The 23,341-nt window shown below is 42.2% G+C and overlaps 1 protein-coding gene across 6 annotated transcripts in view; it reads right to left on the bottom strand.

The window, feature by feature from the left end:
* Ecr (ecdysone receptor) overlaps positions 1–23,341 on the bottom strand; it is a 167,543-nt gene that overhangs the window by 80,175 nt on the left and 64,027 nt on the right. For all 6 annotated transcript variants that reach the window (XM_076776231.1, XM_076776230.1, XM_076776232.1 and 3 more), the window contains one exon: positions 13,204–14,445. In XM_076776231.1, coding sequence (XP_076632346.1) covers positions 13,204–13,672 — 469 coding nt within the window. In that variant the 5' untranslated portion in view covers positions 13,673–14,445. The remainder of the gene's footprint in view (positions 1–13,203; positions 14,446–23,341) is intronic.

Below are 23,341 nucleotides of genomic sequence, written 5' to 3'. Positions count from 1 at the left end.
GCACGAACATACCTCGAGGCACAATAAACATTTACCATTTCCTTGCGTGGGATACACGATCAATAAAATTGTACACTTTGCACAAGAGTGATTTAATTCGATAATCTCACTTTTGACACGAAATACTTTCTCGATTACGCGAGCCATATTTTACGTTAATTCATACTCCGTTATTGTCTCTGTTGTCGTTTTTGTTTATGTAAGATCGACCGTCAGCGTAAGGAATTTCTAATAAATTATCGATAATTCGTACTTGCATCGTGCAGAAAATCGCCGTGAAGTCGTTGTAATCTTATTAGGTTAGAAAGTTTCGTGACGTTACGACGGGTATAAAAATCGATCGCTATGAAAAATGACATGCAAATAACGGTTGGACGAGCGATTTACTTGTTTTCGGAGGTGGGTGCTTTTTTCTAAACGCCGTGTGAACCGTCGTTGCACTTTTCCAGCGATGATTTCACAGTGTTGTTCGCGAATTTCAACCGCCACTTTGCAATTTTTCAACCGCGCAAACCGTGCCCGCGGCGCCATCTTCTGCGAACGCTTTATACCGTAAGCAGGTTTCGAGAACGCTCACAGATGACACCACGGAGCCTGCGGGGAGTTTAGGCGGCACATACGAGAGGATAAAAAGGAACTAGAACCTCGTATTAAGTTTTTCGAACAACCTCGTTAATTATTTACGCCACAAGGTCTTTCATAATTAAAACAAGTCCTACGCATGTATTCGTAATTTACTATTTTGCACGTCGAAACAAATTAACCCTCGTATTTGAATTCCGAACGGGATTATCGATGGAAGTAATAACGAGGTACATTTCAATAAACCGACTCAGAGTGGTATTGATTTTTGCACGATCCGCGTAACAAGAAAATTAAATTCTTCGATCGATCATATCTTGTCTATAATTCTACGATCGATGCATTTAGATAGGCAAGATTAAAGTCGCCGATTAATGCAGGAAAACTGCATATAATATAAAACAAGTTTGCATTTTAGTTTTGAATAAATTCGCAATTTACATGCCGAGCCAAGACACAATGCTTCGGGCCGTAAAAGACCACATTTTCTAGGAATATGCTTTCAGGGATGGTATGTGGGGATGACAACGAAAAGAGAAAAGGAAAGAGCGGAGAAAAGTAGCTTTGTATTTGCATCGAAAGTGGCACTCGAGAGGAGAGACGAAAATATGATAACCCTCGATCAAAGCAATCGTTTCACTTACGAGCGTCATCGTCAATAAACAGCGGGGAATTGATGGCGGTATCTCGCATAAAATATCTATTCTCGTCGTTACGAAAAGACACTGTACTCTTAATAAACATTTTTATACGTTTGCAAATTCTCTGCGCTCCGCGGCGCGAGAATAACGGAAAAAACCGAACAACTACCTTCGAGATATTGTAGGGAATTTATTTTCTATTTATTAACATCTTAAGACTTTACTGCTTCCTGTAACTAATAAATTGGAATTTTAGTCTTTGACTCGCGGAAGAAAGAAAATTTAGCAATTTCACCATTCGATAATGAAAAGGATAAATTGAAAAGAAATATATAATTTCTAGGGGTGGGTTAGGTTCGAAATCTCGAATTTTTCGTCAGTCCAGCCACGCTTGAGGTCTTCCAGACCCGCCATATTGTTTGTCTATGCTGTACGTTGTAATTTTATCGCGAGGGTAGACAAAACGATCGGGTCTACGCACACAGAAATGCATCGTTCGAGCACCGTCGAAACTGCAACGTGCAATTAGCTACCTGGTGGCCGATTCGCGAGCACGAGGTACGCTTATCTGACCGTGATAAGGCGAATCGCGATAAGGGGCGATGAGGTACGGCGAACCACGTCCTGGCGCCCGCACCACGAAACCAGCGTGCCTGATAATCGCGCGACCTAAATTCGCGAGCCTTGCATTGGCCATCGACTTTGACAAACTTGCTTCACCTTTCCACCCTACCTACATACTCAACATTTTCAACTAACAACAAGCTGGTATCTCAAATTTAAATTTTTCCTCAAAACCATACATAAACTTCAATAAATTTTCAGGCTTAAAGACACGAGAAATTTTAGAGATACGTTAAATAACCATCACGAATGTTTGCGACAAACTGTAGAAATATTCCTCTTCGCGACATAGTTGCTTTGTCACCATACTCGAATCTAGCCAATTTCGCGACGTGTTTCGTTCCAGCTCGAATCCTTTCTGGAATTCCAACCACGCGTAGACGATAGATTCGAACGAACTCGAGTTTCCGACGGTTTTCATCTCCTAGTTCGATTAAATTTTCGAGACCCGCGGCCCATCGACCACATAGCCATCGATTTCGTTGTAGATCGCGCGGACCGCCGGTCGATCGATATCTCGGAGAACGAGACACGAACCACCCTCGGCCCTTGGCTCGTCAATAAACTCTCGTCGAGGAGGATCGCCCTATTTCCTAGCGTATTTACGTGGAAACACGCGAGGCCTGGCGCTTACGGAAGTGGGCACTTCGGAGGCGGCGATAGACCAAGTTCCTGCTGCAAACTGGTTCCCCAGCCCCGTATCGCTTTGGGAAAGAACAGTGGCGAAACCCGGAGGGGCGATTTCGCGCTACGATACCCGTAGTCTGTCGACAATTTATCCTGGACGATCGCCACGCTTCGAGAACCCCGATGAAACTAAGAGTTATTGGACTGCGTGGAACTCTGTCCAGGGAAAACGAAACTATTTCCAATATGGCGCGTGGAAATCGAGACGGGGGTCTCCATTTTGTCGAGGAACGTTAGAAGGTGTGGATTCGTCCCAGCTTGAATTTCAGTTACTCTGATTGGGAATTAATCTTTATTTGGATTCGGTCTAAGTTGAACGATGGCTAGTTTGCTATTTGAGCAAATATGCTACTCGGAATTGACGACCTCGTTGACTGATATTGTTTGTTAGAACGTGCGAAGAGGCAAGAGAAAATTTCAAAAATAAGAAACGTGTCACGTAATGGAGTATGTCGCAAACGTCGAAACGGGTTAACGAGACCTCGAGAACGTAGGAAAGAACGGGAGCCATTATCAAAATTCGTGCGACGACTCGCAATTTCGACCGATTGCAAGAAACCTTGCGATGTGGGTCAGGCATATCCCGCACAGATGATACGCCGATAGCGTTTCTGATAAGCGGGAGCGACTGACTGATTACATACCGACGACCTGCATCAACGCTTCTCTCTTCGGTCTCTCTTTTGCTCTTGTTCGACGACACGATAAATTTATTTTTTCCTATCGTTTCCTTTGAGAACGCATCGAGATACGAGGGAACGTTTAATTATCAGCTCGGTTCGATTCCTCGCGGAACGCGAATTTGAATCTATGGTCCACGGTATTCCTGCCGTTTCCGTTCCTAATACAGCACAATTATCGGAAATTATAGACCAGAGTATAGCAAGTATAGGCCACTTTGCAGAAACATCGATCCTGATGTCGTATTAATATAAAATTATTAATATGAAAATAATCTGACGATTTCCATTTTTGATATAGTGACACCAAATTCAAAATCTGGGCGTTTATGATTACCTTGTATCTTCTTCTATTTTTATTCAATCTAGATAAATATTTCTGCAGCTTTAGATATCTCATTCAATCTTTTATAGAAAACCAAAACAATATAAAGAGTTCTGTTCAAACAAGGGTGTCACCAAATGTAAGGTCTGTGGGTTTGTGATTACCTTGTATCTTCTACTATTTTTAGTCAATCTAGATAAATATTTCTTCAGCTTTAGATATCTTATTCAAATCTTCCATAAAAAACCAAAACAATATAGAGTTCTGTTCAAACAAGAGCGCCACCAAATCATTATTTCCAGCTTTAGTTATCATATTTAATTTTTCAAAGAAAACCAAAACAATATAAAGGGTTTTGCTCAAGCAGGAGATGACGAAGTTTTAATCGGAATTTATATGGAAATTTTATAAATATTGTAAAAGCAAACTCTACGGAGTAATTAAGAAATGCATTTTTCTAACTTCGATGGTCGATGATCGACGGGGGAGAAAGTAAAACGAGGAAAAAAATGGCGTGTAAGATGAATTCGAGGTTACATAAGAGAACGAAGGAGAGAAAGATAAAAATAAACGGACGAAAGGTGCAGGGTGGGGACGAAGAGCAAAAGCGGGCGAGGCGCAGTGTTTGCCAACCGAAGCACAGAGGAGTCGCCTCCACCGCCTGTCTCGTTGATAAGCGGTTGATAAGTGAACCGTGGTAAATATAGAACGTCCCGGTCCTCTCCTCGGTCACGTTGCACATCGACGAGTTGTCTGTTCTCCGGTGCACGGATACGACGGGGCGATACGATGCTCCGTGTTCCCGTATCAACAATTAAAATTGCGTCGCGTCCACGCATTCCACGGAACACGACGCCGCTTCCTGCCCCTGACCATTCTTTCGATGGCTTCCGCAGGTGTGGATCTTGACCTCCATTACGCCAAACCCCCACCGAGACCAACGAAAATTTCCCTGTTCCTGAATTATTCCACTTTTTAAACGTTACCAAACAGTTAAGTCTCGACACTTAGAGTGTCAACAAAATTCCCCTGTTCCTAAATTATTCCACTTTTTAAACGTTACCAAACGGTTAAGTCTCCACACTTGGAGTGTTAACAAAATTCCCCTGTTCCTAAATTATTCCACTTTTTAAACGTTACCAAACAGTTAAGTCTCTACACCTGGAGTGTTAACAAAATTCCACTGTTCCTAAATTATTCCACTTTTTAAACGTTACCAAACAGTTAAGTCTCTACACCTGGAATGTCAACAAAATTCCCCTGTTCCTAAATTATTCCACTTTTTAAACGTTACCAAACAGTTAAATCACCACACCTAGGGTGTTAACAAAATTCCACTGTTCCTAAATTATTCCACTTTTTAAACGTTACCAAACAGTTAAGTCTCCACACTTGGAGTGTTAACAAAATTCCCCTGTTCCTAAATTATTCCACTTTTTAAACGTTACCAAACAGTTAAGTCTCTACACCTGGAGTGTTAACAAAATTCCACTGTTCCTAAATTATTCCACTTTTTAAACGTTACCAAACAGTTAAGTCTCCACACTTGGAGTGTTAACAAAATTCCCCTGTTCCTAAGTTATTCCACTTTTTAAACGTTACCAAACAGTTAAGTCTCTACACCTGGAATGTCAACAAAATTCCCCTGTTCCTAAATTATTCCACTTTTTAAACGTTACCAAACAGTTAAATCACCACACCTAGGGTGTTAACAAAATTCCACTGTTCCTAAATTATTCCACTTTTTAAACGTTACCAAACAGTTAAGTCTCTACACCTGGAGTGTTAACAAAATTCCACTGTTCCTAAATTATTCCACTTTTTAAACGTTACCAAACAGTTAAGTCTCCACACTTGGAGTGTTAACAAAATTCCCCTGTTCCTAAATTATTCCACTTTTTAAACGTTACCAAACAGTTAAGTCTCTACACCTGGAGTGTTAACAAAATTCCACTGTTCCTAAATTATTCCACTTTTTAAACGTTACTAAACAGTTAAATTTCCCCTGTTCTTAAATTATTTCACTTTTTAAACGTTCCCAAACAGTTAAGTCTCTACACCTGGAGTGTTAACAAAATTCCACTGTTCCTAAATTATTCCACTTTTTAAACGTTACCAAACAGTTAAGTCTCTACACCTGGAGTGTTAACAAAATTCCACTGTTCCTAAATTATTCCACTTTTTAAACGTTCTCAAGCAGTTAAGTCTCCACACCTGCAGTGTCAACAAAATTCCCCTGTTCCTAAATTATTCCACTTTTTAAACGTTACCAAACAGTTAAGTCTCCACACTTGGAGTGTTAACAAAATTCCACTGTTCCTAAATTATTCCACTTTTTAAACGTTACCAAACAGTTAAGTCTCCACACCTGGAGTGTCAACAAACTTCCCCTGTTCCTAAATTATTCCACTTTTTAAACGTTACCAAACAGTTAAGTCTCCACACTTGGAGTGTTAACAAAATTCCACTGTTCCTAAATTATTCCACTTTTTAAACGTTACCAAACAGTTAAGTCTCCACACCTGGAGTGTCAACAAAATTCCCCTGTTCCTAAATTATTCCACTTTTTAAACGTTACCAAACAGTTAAATTTCCCCTGTTCTTAAATTATTTCACTTTTTAAACGTTACCAAACAGCTAAGTTTCCCTACTTTTTAAAATTACCAAACAGTTGAATTACCAAATCAAAATAGCTTAGTTTCCCTCCACCACTGTAAGAAAGATATCCCTGTTGCAAATTGGTGTAGTTTTCAAGTGTCGTTGGGTGCCCCAATCTCGATTTTTGCGTTTCAGTTTAATTATTTTTCTGTTTTAAAATGGAGGGAGCTAGAATCGACATCGAAGAAAATAATTTGCTCTCTTGATAACTGCCATGTTCTGCCAGCGTGCAGCGAAAATCAATATTTCGCTCTGTCGGTTTCTGCCTACATGGGGTACGTGATTTCCGCGTCAAGTATCCGCGACGAACTTAATAGACATCGACCTGGAACGATTAGGCGCGAAATCTTTTGTGAACTCGTAAACGCGCGTAGAGAATTTACCACGGATAATGGAAGATGGGTGCAGCGAAACTCGCATTTGTGGCTCCTTTCCGATGCACAGCGACCGATTTCTCAATTTGCACACGAAGGACTGTCAAGTGCAATTGCAAACACGCATCGCGGACGATGCATCAAAAGCGGAGGTCGCGTCCCAAACACGACCACGGCCCTTGCGAACAATTCCATCTCCAGTGTGGTTTCTGGTTGCCTGAAACTGAGACAGACACGGGGACCGGAAATGTTAGGTCGACCGGAAGCTAGTCGAAGGACGCTGCCGTGAACGAGAAAACTTTCGAAACGTAGCGGAATTTTTATCCGGAATACAGCCTGACAGGAAAATTCTATAAATATCGAGGTACAAATATAGTTTTCAGCCCCTTTCAATAGTTTGACGAGAAAATGTTTCCTACCGAACGTTAATCAGAATTTAAACGACAAGAAATTACAGTTGTTTCAAATAAAAAGGAAATTGATTTTCGATAAAAGTATTAAGGTTACTGTTATATTTTTAAATGGAAGTAGGTGTTTTTAACTTCATAGTATTGTAGGCGACGTCGAGAGATTGAAGGAAAAATTACTATGAATCGATTGCCACTATATTTGAAATAATTCGGCGATAGATAACACTAAGGCCTCGTATTTGAACATAAACATTAAGAATGCTTTATTAATAGCGTAATATTTATTCAACTTCAGGATTTAACACACAAAATAAAAGAAAAGTTTATACAAAGCCAAACTGAAAAGACGCATGTTAAAAAGGTGCATGTAACTAGTAATTAAATGAAATGTTTCATTTAAAAATATACCGGTGACCTAAATTTTTGTTTTTAAATTCAAGCAAATGCAATTTCTTGACGATAAATACTGATTAACTTAGAATTTTTTTGTCAGATCATCGAAAGAGGCTGAAAAATCGTGAGGACTAGTAAGTGCCTCACCCTGTACTTTCATTTCGTTTTACTCGTTTTTAAAAAGCAATCGTGAACGTTCGCAACGATACAAATTGCTTCGAGGCGACGTTAAATAATTGACGATCGAAGCACGGACGATGTTGATACGGAGTCACGGTGAAAACCAATAATTTCAGTTTTCGAATCTTCGACTGATACGCTCGACGATCACCGGGTAAGGAAACTACGACGCAGAAAACGAACCGCGCGTAATTACCGGATACCAGAAGCAGACCTTTCCGCGCAAAAACGGCCGACGTCCAACGATGGAAAATTAAATGGTCCAGCGCGTGTGTGCGTGTCCGTGCCAGTCGGAATAATAATTATATGGGCCAGAACGGTCGCCGCGTGGGAGGAACCTGACATATTGTCATTAACCTCGTCCCATCGTCTCCGTTTCACGCGACAGGCGTCGGAGAGTTCGCGCGAGTGCATTTTACGTAACTGTTGCACCGATCCGTCGCGCGAATCGATATCGCACGGTTGACCGATCGATGTGTTCGCCCTTCGATCATGCAACCGCACCGACAGTTGGCGCCATCGATCCAACGAAATTTAGAAAAATATTCAAACCTCTTCCAAACGATGAAAAAAACAAAATAAATTTCTGTATCGTCATAGGGTAGCACTTTCTATGGATAAAATAGGCTTTATTGGTATTACGAAAGAATGCAATTTACCATAAAAAAAAACCGTAGACTGAAAATATCGAATTTTTTTATAATTGATAAAGTGCATTAAAACTCTCGCCATTGAAACAATTTGGAATATATCCAGCAATCTTTATTATTTTCGATTGAAAAAAATACTGTGCACGTATAGAACATAGACGAATACGTGTGCAAAATCTAAATGCAACGTAGTCTACGGTTTTCCTGTTAAAAAATAACAAAGGACGCCATCGATGCAACGAAATTTAGAAAAATATTTAACTGTCCTCTAAACGATAAAAAACTGTCTACAAAATAAATTTCTATGTCGTTATAGGGCAGCACTTTCTATGAATAAAACAGGCTTTATTGATATAACGAAAGAATGCAATTTACCATAAAAAAAACCGTAGACTGAAAATATCGAATTTTTTTATAATTGATAAAGTGCATTAAAACTCTCGCCATTGAAACAATTTGGAATATATCCAGCAATCTTTATTATTTTCGATTGAAAAAAATACTGTGCACGTATAGAACATAGACGAATACGTGTGCAAAATCTAAATGCAACGTAGTCTACGGTTTTCCTGTTAAAAAATAACAAAGGACGCCATCGATGCAACGAAATTTAGAAAAATATTTAACTGTCCTCTAAACGATAAAAAACTGTCTACAAAATAAATTTCTATGTCGTTATAGGGCAGCACTTTCTATGAATAAAACAGGCTTTATTGATATAACGAAAGAATGCAATTTACCATAAAAAAAACCGTAGACTGAAAATATCGAATTTTTTTATAATTGATAAAGTGCATTAAAACTCTCGCCATTGAAACAATTTGGAATATATCCAGCAATCTTTATTATTTTCGATTGAAAAAAATACTGTGCACGTATAGAACATAGACGAATACGTGTGCAAAATCTAAATGCAACGTAGTCTACGGTTTTCCTGTTAAAAAATAACAAAGGACGCCATCGATGCAACGAAATTTAGAAAAATATTTAACTGTCCTCTAAACGATAAAAAACTGTCTACAAAATAAATTTCTATGTCGTTATAGGGTAGCACTTTCTATGGATAAAATAGGCTTTATTGGTATTACGAAAGAATGCAATTTACCATAAAAAAAACCGTAGACTGAAAATATCGAATTTTTTTATAATTGATAAAGTGCATTAAAACTCTCGCCATTGAAACAATTTGGAATATATTCAGCAATCTTCATTATTTTCGATTGAAAAAAATACTGGGCGCGTGTAAAACATCGACGAATGTGCAAAATCCAAGTGCCACGCAGTTTAGGGTTTTCTTCTAAAAAAAAATAACAAAGGGGGCTTAAAAATTCCACCGAACTACCCCCTTAGAGGACCCATGTACGTTCATGGAACATTTTTCTCCTGTAAAATATACAGATTCGATCGTCTCGTAGATACGACTAGGACCAGTCGAAAGGTTATCGATAATATTATTTTCAGATTTCAAGGGATGAAATTCGCAGGTGGAAAAATTTTGCGGAGTTTGGCAACCATTACTTCTGAATATTGTTACTCGTATAATATCGATCACGCGAGTGTGAGTGCGTTCGAAGTCTATCTGGGTAGTATTAACCTCGTGTGCTCAAGCAGAGTGTGTGGCTGGCAAACACACCACACACGTGCCGGTCGCTTCTCGTTGCGCGTGCGAGCGGTTCGCTCACGCGAACTGTGTGCATCGTGCACACGCACACGTTCGTGCATCGCCACTCAAGGCCGTATCTGCATCCTGCCGCAATTCACAGCACCACCCGCTATTAGCGATGGAATATCCACGATGGGTTCTCAGACGCGTCGGGGCCGCGGAAAAAAAGGGGAAAACGCTTAAAACCTTGACTGAATTTGCGCGCGGTTGACTCTCGAGGGCGCGTCGCGTTCACCGAAAACCTTACGCCCAACCTTTTTCCCGCCATTTTCTCACCGCTTTTTTCTGTTCAATCGAAAAATCACCGCGCCTTGAAATCTCGATTTATCGAAGATTAAAAAATTCTCTCGAAACATTTTTTCTTTCCTGTTGTTGAATATTTACTTGCTAAATAAATACAACAGACCTTCGACCGAAGTATGTACTTAATTAATGTAGTTTTGCAAAACGAAAATGCTGTTCTTAGCTTGACGGTTTTCTGCCATTGAGGCTCGGAAAAAAAAGAAACGAGACGCTCAGGGGGTGCAATAAACGAGTGTCTTCCTTAGGTAGTACTGACCTTTGCAAGTGAGGGGACTGCGCCAATGGATGCAACTTTTCATTAAAAATACATGCATGCAATGCTTATTCCCAACACCAGTGTATAATAATAAAAGAAAAAGGGAAAAGTCTGGAAGCGTGTGTTATGATAATGGGTTTAAAATTTTTCCTAGTCTGTTATCTTCCCGTTACTGGCATGCGGGTTCAATCGACAGCCGCAAACAAAATACCCATATCGCGCCAAAAACCGCTTAGAACCCCAACGATTGTGGACTCCGTTGCGCAATTAACGTCACAGCCCACATAAACAGCGACACGACGTCCCGATTCGTGGAAATTTTGTGAGAGAAACGTGGATTATTAAGGCCGTGGAGCCGGCTATACAAATTTTAACGTTTCATCGCGAAAATTCTCTTCCTTAAATAATAGCGCTGTCAGAATAGCAAAATGCAACTTTGGATGCACGATTCCAACCGTTGGATGTTCGCCAAAAATTTCTTTGATTAAGAAAAATTGAAAATTTTAACACAGATCGTTCTTGTTGTGTTTATATCAAACTGTTAATTTATTTTTAGTTTTTCTGTTTAAGTTTGCGTCGAGTGCAGCGGAGAGAAATCATAGCGAAGTTGCCACAGGCGTAACTTCTAAATGAAAGGGGATAGCTGTCGATCTAATTAACGAACGACGTCTCGCAAAAAGCGAGCAAAACGGTCCTTTCAGCACGCGAAGAAAAGTTATTAGCGTCCCGATCGATGATTTAGACCGATAAAACGACAACCGTGCACACATGACGCGTAGAAACAAGGGGGAGAAGTTGCACCCTCTATGATAAAAGGAGCCAATTAGTACATGCCGCCGAACAGAAAAATATTATCCTATTTTTAAACTGTTAAGAGGCAGGCGAGTTCAATTAATCGTTATCGCCGCGAATCGTTTCTCGGAAACCAGAAAGAAAAAGATCGTAAAATAATTATTAAAAAATTGAATCGAACACGAAATCGTTACGCGTATTGAATGCATTAAATTTAGCGAGGTTAGCGATACGATGGAAATTCGTTCGAGTATTTTCTGCCTTTGTACGACCGGTTATTGGAAAACCTTCGTTCCTGGTAAACAATACTTTCGTCCCTTTTGTATTCCATCGACTATTTATCTTCGAGTGTTTCGTTCGTTTGCGAATAAAAAAAAGAAGCAAAGCCACGGTTAACCCAGTCTTATTAAGGCCTCATTTGGCGCAACAAACATCTCAATGCAGAAAACCGCCGCTGAATCTTTCCCCGGCGTACCACATCTCGCATTCATCTTGGTTTTTCACCCTCGCGAGATGTCTGAACGTCTCCACTTTCTAAAGCCGCCATTTAACCCTACGAAGCGGTGGTTTTTTAAGATTTTTGCAACGAACGGACGCCACCGTGGCGTCGATGCTTATTATGCGTAATATTCTTGTACCGAACTTCGACTTTCTAATCTTTTCCGAACACTCGCAAGAATACGAACGTTATTAAAAATTTGTTTCATATACCCATACTTTATTAAAAGGTGCGATGAAATTCAATTCTGTCTAAAATGGCATTCTGTTGCACGTGGCGAAAACGTTTTAAACGATACATTTACGAAAACATTAAGAAAATAACATGAAAGCGATGCGTCGGAGCATATTACGACGCGTACCGTTGCTGTCGATTTCTCAATAAAAATTCCTGAGCTTGCCTCTTGTTTCACCGTGTCCGAACAGTGTTAAAGGCCTCCCTGGGGGGCTGGCAGTGATTTACGATCGCGCGAAATTTTTATGAATCGCGATATACGCGCCCGGGAACAATCGTCGATCGCGAATGCGACGAGACGGCGCGCGCAGCACGCGAGAACGGCGCAGTATGGCAGTAGTGCAAGCAATCACTTGGATTGACGGAAGTGGACACGAGAGACAAAGGGGGCGGGCAGGGTGGAAGGAGGGGGAACAGAAGGGGGAAGGGAGGGGTGCGTGTGAGAGGAGAACGTGGCCGGTGACGTCACATCCGGTTACTCGTCGACGTTTCACTCTCTTTTTCTCGCCGACGACGCGCGACCAGAAGAAAGAAACGCGAACGCGTGCTGAATTTCCGATTGCGCGCTGTCTTTTCGCATCTCGGAACCGCCGCGGATCGGATTCCGCTCCGAAAACTATAAAACGGTACTCAGCACGGGAGATAAGAAACGATTAGGTTTGCTCTGGAACGACAGGGACTCTGGTACCCCATCTGAAACAGCGAGGACTTGTGACGCTCTGGGAAATAGCTCTAGAAATATTGTGGGTGCTCTAGATGGTTCACAGGATCTTGGAAATGGTATAGATTCGCTGGCGGCATTAGTGAACTGGTACTAAAGGGTAGGGTTAGCTGAAATATTCGTGAAACCAGCTGTAGCATAACTGTGTGATGATCTAGATGCTCTAGAGTACCACTGAAATCACGTGGATGCGACTTCATGATGATACAAATACTAAGAGTACTTGTTGAAATGGTATTAAACACTCATATTCTTTCAAAAGTCCATGGAACTAGCTCTATCAAGGTTGTGAGACACTTAGAGCCCTGGTTGAAAGAGATCCAAGTACCTGGAAGCTCTGAAATATTCATAAAACCCAGCTCTAGCAAGCTGAATGTTCCTGAAACTAGCTCTAGCATAATCGTGCGATGCTTTAGATGCTATAGAGTACCACTGAAATCACTTGGATGTGACTCAACGATCAATGGTGTCTGCTACGCTGACCTTCGGTATAGTGTGGATCCTGGATCAGTTTAAAGGTTCTCCACTTACCTATCTTACTGTTGGGACTGTAAGGATCGTAGCTGCTGGTGCTCATAGGACTGGCGTATCCATTGTTGCTGGCGGGTTGCTGCTGTTGGTGTGCCAGGGGGCTGGAGTGTGCCAAGGGGGGTTGCTGTTGCTGCGAGTCTCCTAGCTGTTGCTGAGGAGTCGTGTACACCACGTGCTGGTTCTGCAGCGTGGCGGAGGGCGATCCAGGACTGTTCGTGGACAACCAATCGTCCGGTCGCGAGCTTTTATTGCCGCTGGCGATGGCGGCGAAGAGGCCGGTGGCCGCTGTAACCGGTCCGGTGACCGACGAGGGCGTCGTGGAGGTTCCAGCCAGGTGTTCCGGCGTCTCGGCCTTGATCAGCGTCAAGGACGCCGCTCCAGACACCACCGAGGCGAGCGTACCTACGCTCGCTGCCCCGGTCGCCGAGCCTCCGTTCGTCGTGTCCATGCTGGAGTCGCTGGTGTCCATGCTGGACGCGGCTGGATCGGCTGCGGCTAACCTGGAAGTGGCTGCCAACACGACACCCCCCGTGCCAACCACTCCCGTCGCCTCATCGTAACGCACCGCTACGTTGCCGCTCACTAAGCTGGCCACCGTGACGGGTCCTCTGCTCACCTCTGTCCACCTCCCTCTGTAGCTCGCTTCCGGTTACTTTCCTCGACGACTCTCGACAGTATCGGGTACCCCGGATCTCGGGATCACGGGATCGAACTCCCTTTACCCAGTCTCTCTGCTCGCGGCCTACGTTCCTCTTGGTTCCTCTCGGTTCCACGCGGGGAAGGCAGTGCTTTCTATTCTATTCGTAAATACTCAGAGTTCAGGGTTTCGCGCCCCCGAACGATCACGCACTCGCGGATAAAAATAACGAGTGCTCTCTTGTTTCAGCGACCACCGCGGCCAAGATGGATGACCCTCTGATCGTTCGCGGAATAAACCCTCGGTACCGTCGCCCACGCAGATCCCTCGTCGCCTTTCGACGGCAGGGTATCCCTCCCAGATGCTTCTCGTGCCGTTTCCTTTCCTTTCGGTTCCTATTATGCTCGTTTATACTCTGTCTATCACGAACGGACGCGAACGACCGAGTTGCAACCAGGCTCGATTGTTCCTTCGACTTTCCTCCAGCGCCTGTTTCGTCGCGGTTCAAGGGACTTCCTCTACCGCATCTTGACGCGCGCCTCGAACCTCGGCTGCAGGTGCATACTGCTCGAATCGAATTGTCGCCCGTTGCTGTCTTGAGGTATCTGTAACAGAACACGACGGTATCGTCAGCCATCGGTCGTCGAGGATCACGCGATCGATTTCTAGGGGTTGGAGACGCTTACACGTTTTAAAAAAATTTTTAAATTAAAGATAACGAACCGTGCTACCTTTTATTGGAAATGAGTGAAGAAAACAGTACTCTTTTATAACTTTAAAAGTGAAACTTTATTCAACGGTTCGGAAGGACGTCTTGACTCTGTTAAAACTAAACGAGAAGTGAGGTGACGCTTAGATCCCCGAAAGGAAAAATCCGGCGTCCACTTAAAGAAAGAAACCATTGCCTGCACCATGTTTATTTCCCTGGTCCTTGATGACAAACAGTCCCAGGCTCTTAAACCTGATGGTATCAATACGGTCTTCGTATGCAGACAATGGACAGTGTTTCTCACTGTTAGATTCGGTTTTGCTAATGATTATTTATTAATAACACAACAACTTTCAACCACCGTTGATGTTTTCGCGAAGCATAGTTTGGTTCGAGGATTTCGCTTGTAATCATCGTCTGCACGATGCTCGATAAGATTAACGCGCGTATTTTATTAAGAATTCTCGTAACACGAGAGAGATATGACCGCTTACCACAACAGGGTTCAGTGTACCCAAAATTGGTGTCATAATCGCGGTGCTAATCCAATCGATGCGAAAGATTGCCAAGCCTTATCGAGCAGATCTTGATAAGCTATCGTCGTAGACGCGTTATCTTTAACCTCGCGTTCTTTAATGGAACGATTAAGCAGAATGAATGCAGTTGTTAAACCGAGACAGTTAAATTTAGCGATGACTCGATCCCGCGACCGAACATCGCGAGTCTCGTCATCGAGCGCATTAATTCGTCAGAATCAACGACTGTTTACGAATTCGATCGAACGCCAACGACACACACCGTGGCGAGGAGGAATTCATCGTCTTGACCTCTGTTCGACAAACTTGCAAAGACTTTTTTTATCGACGGACAAAGTAAAACGGAAGGAAATTAAATGGCAATCGAGATTCGTAAAGAAACGATCCATTCGGCGAAACTCGTGTAACGTTGACCGCACGACGCGTCATTATTGCCAACGGAAATGTTCGAGACGACAGCTTCGGGGCCCCCGATGTGCTACGCAATTTCCTTCTGCGTGGAGAAATCTCCAGTAATGACACGCTTCAACGATCGAACGAACACGGCACGATGAAACGGGAGGCTCCCTCGGATATTCCTGGTGCTTCGATCTAAACTTCCCGGCGGTCTAAAACGCGCCTCGCGGCCAATAAAACTCGCAAGAACGTCGAGACGCCGGTGAAGCAATTCGGGATCAAAAGTTTCCTCCGATCGAGGCGGCGATTTCGTTTTAATTTCCTTCAAGCGGGCCAAACTTTGTTCGAAAACGTATCCCTCGATTTTCCTGCAACTGAGAACGTTTCGACTCGAGGAACGTGAATTTTAAAATGCTATTTCTAAAAATTCGTTTGCAGTCTCACGGCATTGTTTTTACGATTTCTTTTTCATCGTTTCGAGAGTCGCGCGTTACCTAATGCAACCATAATGGCGTCGAGTTGACAGAGAGCTTCGTGGCTGTACGCGTTCGATGCAACGAAGCCACGTGGAAATCGAGTGTGGAGGTATCAGGTTTACAACCACGCAGAGAGTCGCGTTTAAGAAGCGTCGCTTGGAACAATGTAACCGTAAATTGATAGGATGCTCTGTCCATTGTAGGACGCGTTTTTATCAACGACGAGGAGTGAAAGTCGCTGTTAGTTACGTAAAAGATGCGTGCCGATTCGCTCGTCGTTCGCGACTTGTCAAAACGAGTGGAGAACCAACGACCATAGGAACTTGGGATTTTTTTATTCACGAGTATGTGATACGAAGAAAAAACGTGAGAAATGGTAATAACCTCGTGGAACAGATGGCAGCACTCTCGACGGCCTCTAGAATCTTCATAGATCACCACGTGATTCGCGCGTAAACGGTCGAACTATCGACGTCCATAACCACAAAATCACACACACTCGTAACACTCGTCGAACTGTCTCGCGAAATAAACACTTGCAGATACTACCACTCAAGAAACACCTAAATCGAACGCCTAACGAGCTCTAAATACAAAAAAGATCGAATTAAGACGATCCTAGAGGCCTCGTAGGTCCCAAAATCTCACGGATCAACACCTGATCTTGCACACTCGATCGACACTGTGACGTTCCGGACGGAATATCGGCGACTGACTGGTTGGAAAATTGCAGAACGAGGGAATCCCCCATAGATCGACGGAACGAATCGAGAGGAAACAGTCCGCAGTTTGACGCGGGACGCGCGATTCGAGAAGACGAACCGCGACGCGTGACGCAGTTACCGAAACTGGCGGCACGGGCCTCCCTCCATCAGTCACCGCGGGCCTTGAGACGGTTCCTTGTGGGGGGACAACGAAGGTGGATCGACTGGGTCCGCGACTTTCTACGCAGCCCGAGAACTGGCCCTAAAAAGAACACCGGGAAGGTCGGACGTCGGCGCGCTTTTGCCTCGACCCCTCTCCAACCCCCACTGAAGCCCCGTGGAGCCTTTTGTTTATCCTCCCCCCTCCCCTCTCTGTGTTTACGAACCTGATCGCGGCCCTCCTTAAGGGACGCAACCGGGTTGTCCAGGGTCGAAAAGTAAACTTATTATTTCGCTACTAATTTCGAAGTACGATTCAAAGACCTACGGAAATTCTACTTAGAAACTTTATGTTTTAAATATTTATTTATCACACGAAAACCCGTTAGGGTACGAGAAAAACTATGACATTTTAACGCGTAGAAGAAAATAGGATTGATATTGGGACTTGTGATTATAAATTGTAAACCTGATTTTTAAAAGAGTAAATTTTGAAAAGTATCTCTATAAAGTGAAGTCTACTAGCGTTAGGTACTATAGGTAGGGCACAAGAGAAACTATGATATTTTAACGCGTAGAAGAAAGTAGAATTGATATTGGGACTTAGAGTAAATTTTGTAAAATATCTTTATAAGAAGTCTACTGGCGTTAGGAACTACACGTACAAGAGAAACTGACATTTTAACGCGTAGAAGAAAATAGGATTGATATTGGGACTTGTGATTATAAATTGTAAACCTGATTTTTGAATGAGTAAATTTTAGAAAATATCTCTATATAAGAAGAAGTCTACTGACGTTAGGTATTATAATATCGAAGCTTACTTCGTATTAAATATATTACTCCGAATTAGCTTCGTGTCAGAGCAGTAAAGATGCAATACATATAAACCGTAGGGAATAACTGAATTGCAATTGTAAATGTCTCGAAACGCGAAGGGTTAAGCGTTGGGGCCGATTCGAGAAGAAACGGGGAGCTGTGATCCATGGGGTCATCAAAGAGTACTCGATGCTCTTTACGCAACGAAGGACTCAGGAGATTCTAGAGTCTTCGGGGCCCATTAGAGCACGACGGAAAAAACGACATCATCGATGGAGCAATTCTCGAGTCGTTAAGGTTTCCCCGTATTACGTAAATCACGCAACACCTCGTCGAGATACGCGTTATCCTCGAGGTTCTGCAACAGCGGAGCGAAAGGATACCGACGGAAGAAAGCTCTGAGAAATCTCGGCCGGGATTTTTTCAACGGTGTCCATCCAGGTATCGAATCGAGAGAAAGAGAGAGAGAAAGAGAGGATCGGTGGACGGAGACCGAGGGAAAATTACCGTGTGGCTTGGACTGCCACTCGACGAGCTAATGCACGGTAGAAATGAATAAAAGGCGATGTGAGATTCGAGTACAATGTAATTGAAGGCTTGCATGGGAAATGAAAATGGAGAAACGACACGGCTGACAGTTTGTCGAGGGGAAACGCGATAACGCGTCGCGACGGGGATTGTTCAAACAGGTGCTGTCCGAGTGGGAAAATAAGAGATTCTTCAATTAAACGGATCGTGAAATTTCAGCGCGACGTTCAACAGCATCAGATTCAGACTATTTCAACGAAATCGAGGCGATGAATTTTATTTCTCTCGCTTCGGTAACGGAATCCTGATAGTTTCGGACATTTTTTATTTCATCGATCGTGGACTTCGAACTAGAGATTTCTTTTGTTACTAACAGTGCAAACGAAGCGTGTGATTTCGATTAATTCCGCGAATAAAATTTTCTCTGCACAGTAGTCGAAGCGTCGATCGATATGGGTCGCGTCGAAAACAAGATCGAGGTCCCGGAAAATTTATCCGTCCATCGTGGTTGATTAAAAAAAACCAGTTTTAGGTGTCCCGGTCATCGGAAAAAGGAAGAAGGAGGACCTTGAAAACAACGGAGCAAATTACGAACGCCTCTCGCGAAAGCACCGCGTCAGCATGGTGGACGAGGGGGGGTTTCCCTTATCCCTGGCATCGATCTATCGATCGCCAGGCTCCTCGACTCTTCCCCTTCGGTCCAATCAAGACCGTCGTACCGCTGAAAACGGCGATTTATTAATCATTGCCGGCTCTGTTGTCATCTCGAACACGCACGGCCGACTTCTGACAATGGCAGCCTGGTAGGCCGTGTGTCACCGACAGACCCAGCATGCTCTGCGCGTCGTTGCTCGTTCGATTAATCGATTATTAAAACTCGAGGCGCCCAACCGACCGGTCGACAACGTACCGCGTAATCTTAACATTTGGACGACGTAACAACAAATACCTAAGCATCGTCAATGCGTTCGCTATCGCGAGTTTACGAAGATATCGTATATGTAATACGATTTAATTGAATCGCGATATCGGATTACCGAACTCGGCTCCTATTCAGTTATTCGGGGAACACGGGCGATTTCATTCAGGGAATTGTTCCTTGAATCGGGGTTGATAAGAGGACTGGAATTACTTGTTTATATAATATATCGACGGTTCTGCGACTACGAATACGATTAAAATGTTTGTTTCGAAATTAAGAGTAATGGGGAGTGTGGATTACTCGCGATAATTAAATGTTCCCAGAAACACCGGATACGATTCAAAATCTCCCATGATACTATTATTATTTAAACCGATGCATAATTTGTTGATGATTTATATAAATTCTATGTATACTGTATGTCTAGTAGGTGTTAATAATGATTTTGCAAAAACATACGCGGTTGAGAGACGAAAAATAAGAGCTACCCTTGTTTTTGTGAATTAAAACCGATATTTTTATTCGAGTTATAGTTTAGTCGAGCAACGTAGAGGGAATTTAATTTTACTGCAACGGTTGTGCATACGCTTATCAAACGAAACGATGACTATTTCTGGCGTTAGAAGCTCGGATGGGCGTCGACGGTGAATGAAATAGCGTTTTCGCGATAGCTACTTCCGGTCGGGAAGGTCGAGCTTCGCATCGTAGTACTTCCTGATCGTGTGTACCGTATGCTCGTGCCATTGATGAATCAATTAGCAAATTGCAAGACGATGTGCACGGTTCCATCCAATCGATATCAAAGATCTATAAGTGTACGTCCACTATGATCCCAGAAATTTTCGGATCTTCCTTAAGAAAGTGAAAATATTTACAAAGCATTCTTCAAAAAAACAAAAGGTTGTGTTTCATTTTATCTAAATCGGAAATTTGCTCATCTCTGATCAAAGATATATTCTGGTCTAGAAGTTTGAAAAAATCGACTTCTTTCCATAAAGTACACGATATTTCAAGTTCTAATTAACTGAATGGCTTGAAATTTACGCAGAATCTTCAGCAGACAATACTGTCATAGCAGGAAGCACGATATTTTAAAAATATGGAGTGTTTCATATTTCTCTTTAGCCTGCTATAAAAGATAGAAAAGATAGATACTCAAACTTTGAACCACCCTTTTCATATTTACATTTAGTTGTTTATAGCATCCGCGATTCTCAATATTCGTTTGAAAAAAATTATATGTACACCTAAGATGACAACAAATACATGTTCTAAATATTAAATAAAAGAGTGTAATAGTTCTTTTGCAAAAAATTCTTGAAAAAGGCTCAGAAAGAATGGTTCGTCGTCGACGGGCCAAAGAAAAAAAATTTACGACGAACACGAATAAATTTGATTCGTTGTTGCACGCGTTGTGTTAAACTTTGAGACCATCTAGCAAATTTCGTCGCAAAAAATTCGCCTTAGAAGATGCGTGCAACAATGAAACAGAGATTGAAACGTGAACGTAGCAACTGCTCGACGAAAACCAGCCATGCGCCCGTCAGCATCCCTTAAACCCCATTCCCACCCTTCTGAGAAGTTCGTGGAGACCTCGTTCGGACGACTGGGCTCCAAAGTAGTCCTGTATAATGCAAATTCGATCGAATTGTAGGCAAGGCCCGCGGGACAACACCGAGAACGGGGCTAGGAAGTTCGGAAACTTCGGGGTGTAAAACGAACCAAGGGGATGAAAGCCATACGAGTAGCCAGCGGAATATCGATCTGACCGGCGTCTGCATCCCTCCTCTCCAACCCTTGCCTACCAAGTAATGGGATCCTGGGTAGGGAGCCTAACCTTCGACACTAACCCTGACCCACCCCACTGTACTCGCCCGCCAATTTCTCTCTTCCTTTTGCGACACTCTTTCTCGTTTCTCCCTCTGTCGATCGTTCCAACCCTCTCTTCGTTCCGTTTTATTTCCTCCCGTACGCGGCTTTCGCCCTGTTTTCACCGGCCATTCCGGTCCAGAGGGGTGAAAACATCGATCTTTCAATTATTTTCGATCGCCGCGCGTAAATTAATGTAAATGTATTTTTTTCGTTAATCGGGAATAAAATGAATTCCTCGTGAATTCGACGCTTTACCACGATATTAATAGTAAAAAGGTTTATAAATAAGAAAGTATTCGAATAATCTCGCAGCAACAAAATCGATTCATCGCCACGTAATCAGTATAATACCGCGTGAGTTTATTTTAGTTTATAATGATTTGAAAGGGTTAATTATAATCGAATTATATTCCCTGTGAAATGTTCGAATAGTCCCAGCGGGACGTCGAAGAAAAACAAAATTAATTTCTCGTAAATTCGATTTCAATATACAGGGTGGTCCATGCAACTGTTTCAATCCATAACTCCGTTATTAATGCATTTACGAAAAAATGCCAAAGGAGAAAGGTAAATGGCTCGAAGAGCACTACATCTGTAGCAAGAATTGCATCCTTTCTTTAAATGAAAATGCATATTTCTTGTTGGCAAAAGAACTATTAGTTCTCGAGATATTTTTAAGAAATATATTTATTCAAGATGCTCAAACGCTTCTTTGCTACATTGTAAGCATTTCCGATAACGTCTTTTTATTGTTTTCATAACTGCGTTTAAACTATCTGCATTTATCGCTGTACTTTCCAGTATGATCCGTTCTCTTATAGTCATGAAGCGTTCTCGCATCTTCTTCAATAAAGATATGAAAAATATCTCGAGAACTAATAATTTTTTCCCCCCATGCTACCATAATAACTTTTTACGTAACATTTAAAGAAATGTATGCAATTCATAATTGCACATGCACTGTTTGAAAAAAATCCAAGCGATGGAAAGTTTGCTACCGGCTTTAAATTGATAGACACGATAAAGATAGCGTTTCGTAGTACGCTCGTGGCACGTTGCCGCTAAAATATACTGATATTCAATTATCGTGTAATACCAAAACGACCGCGAGCCAGTTGGAATCGAAAATTCGCTGGACGATCGCGATTTCAATCGCGGACGGTGTCAGTCATCGATCCCGTTTGTTCGGCGACGCGGAAATTCGCAAACGTTGTTTACACTATGCCCGTTTCGTCCGATTTGGTGCCACTAATGCGACAAAAACCATACGTCGGCTACCTGTTGATGGATAATTTCGCGACGCGGAACACCGCATAGCGGTTGTCATACTCGGCGTCGGCGGAAGGGAGGGGATAAATTCGAGAGGTAATTCAGCCGCGTTCAATTTGCGATTCGTCGCGCACGTTCAGCCCGACATGAATTCAATATCCGTAATAATATCCGGACGTGTTTCGATGTCGTTCCCGGTGTTTTCACGTCAGATTTCTAGCGTCTCTTCCTACGCTTAAACGAAACATCATCCCCCAGACATTTTTCATATCACGATAGGAATTAAGTAAATAAACAGGGTGTTCGGCCACACCTGAGAAAAATTTTAATAAAGGATTCCAGAGGCCAAAATAAGACGAAAATTAAGAATACCAATTTGTTGATGGAGGCTCTGTTAAAAAGTTATTAACAATTAAATTCAAAAATTTCAAATCGTTCTGGAAAAATTATTTTTTGTTGCGGGGGTCAATTACGATCATTTTTGGTGAATAGACATACCCCTGAAATCTTACCCACTTTCTAGAAAAAAATTCGAGTAGGTACTGAAATTTTTAGACGAAAGTAAAAAATTTCAAATCATACTAAAAAAATTACATTTAGTTACAGTGGGTAATTACAATCATTTTTGGTCATTATACATACCCCCGAAATCCTACTCAGTTTCAAGAAAAAAATTCCTTACCGAAAATCTAATTTCTGGCCAGAAATGACTGCCCGAATTTTCATGCGAATCTTTAAAACGTCATAACTCCTGAACGGATTGGACGATTTTAATGTTTAAAAAAGCAAACTACGCGTATTTTGATAGAGAATATATACAAATCGCAAAAATATTCGAAAAGTTGGTCCTTGACTCCGCAAAATGAGAAAAACCCCATAAAAATGGTCCAATTTTCAAACAGCGATAACTCCTACAATTGTGAATATATTTCAATGAAACTTTTTTCTGAAGTAGAGCTTATGGGTACCTACAAAAAAGTATTAGACAACTTTTCTGTAGGGCGTCAAACAAAATTACTAAAAATCAAAAAGGAATTTTTAAGAAAAATCGACAAGGGGGGGGGGGGGGTAGGTGCCTAAATTTTTTGGCGAAAAAAAAAAATTTCAAATC

Source organism: Colletes latitarsis, chromosome 10 (assembly GCF_051014445.1).
Source record: "Colletes latitarsis isolate SP2378_abdomen chromosome 10, iyColLati1, whole genome shotgun sequence".
Classification (NCBI taxonomy): Eukaryota; Metazoa; Arthropoda; class Insecta; order Hymenoptera; family Colletidae; genus Colletes; species Colletes latitarsis.
This window is presented reverse-complemented; position numbering and strand designations above follow the sequence as displayed.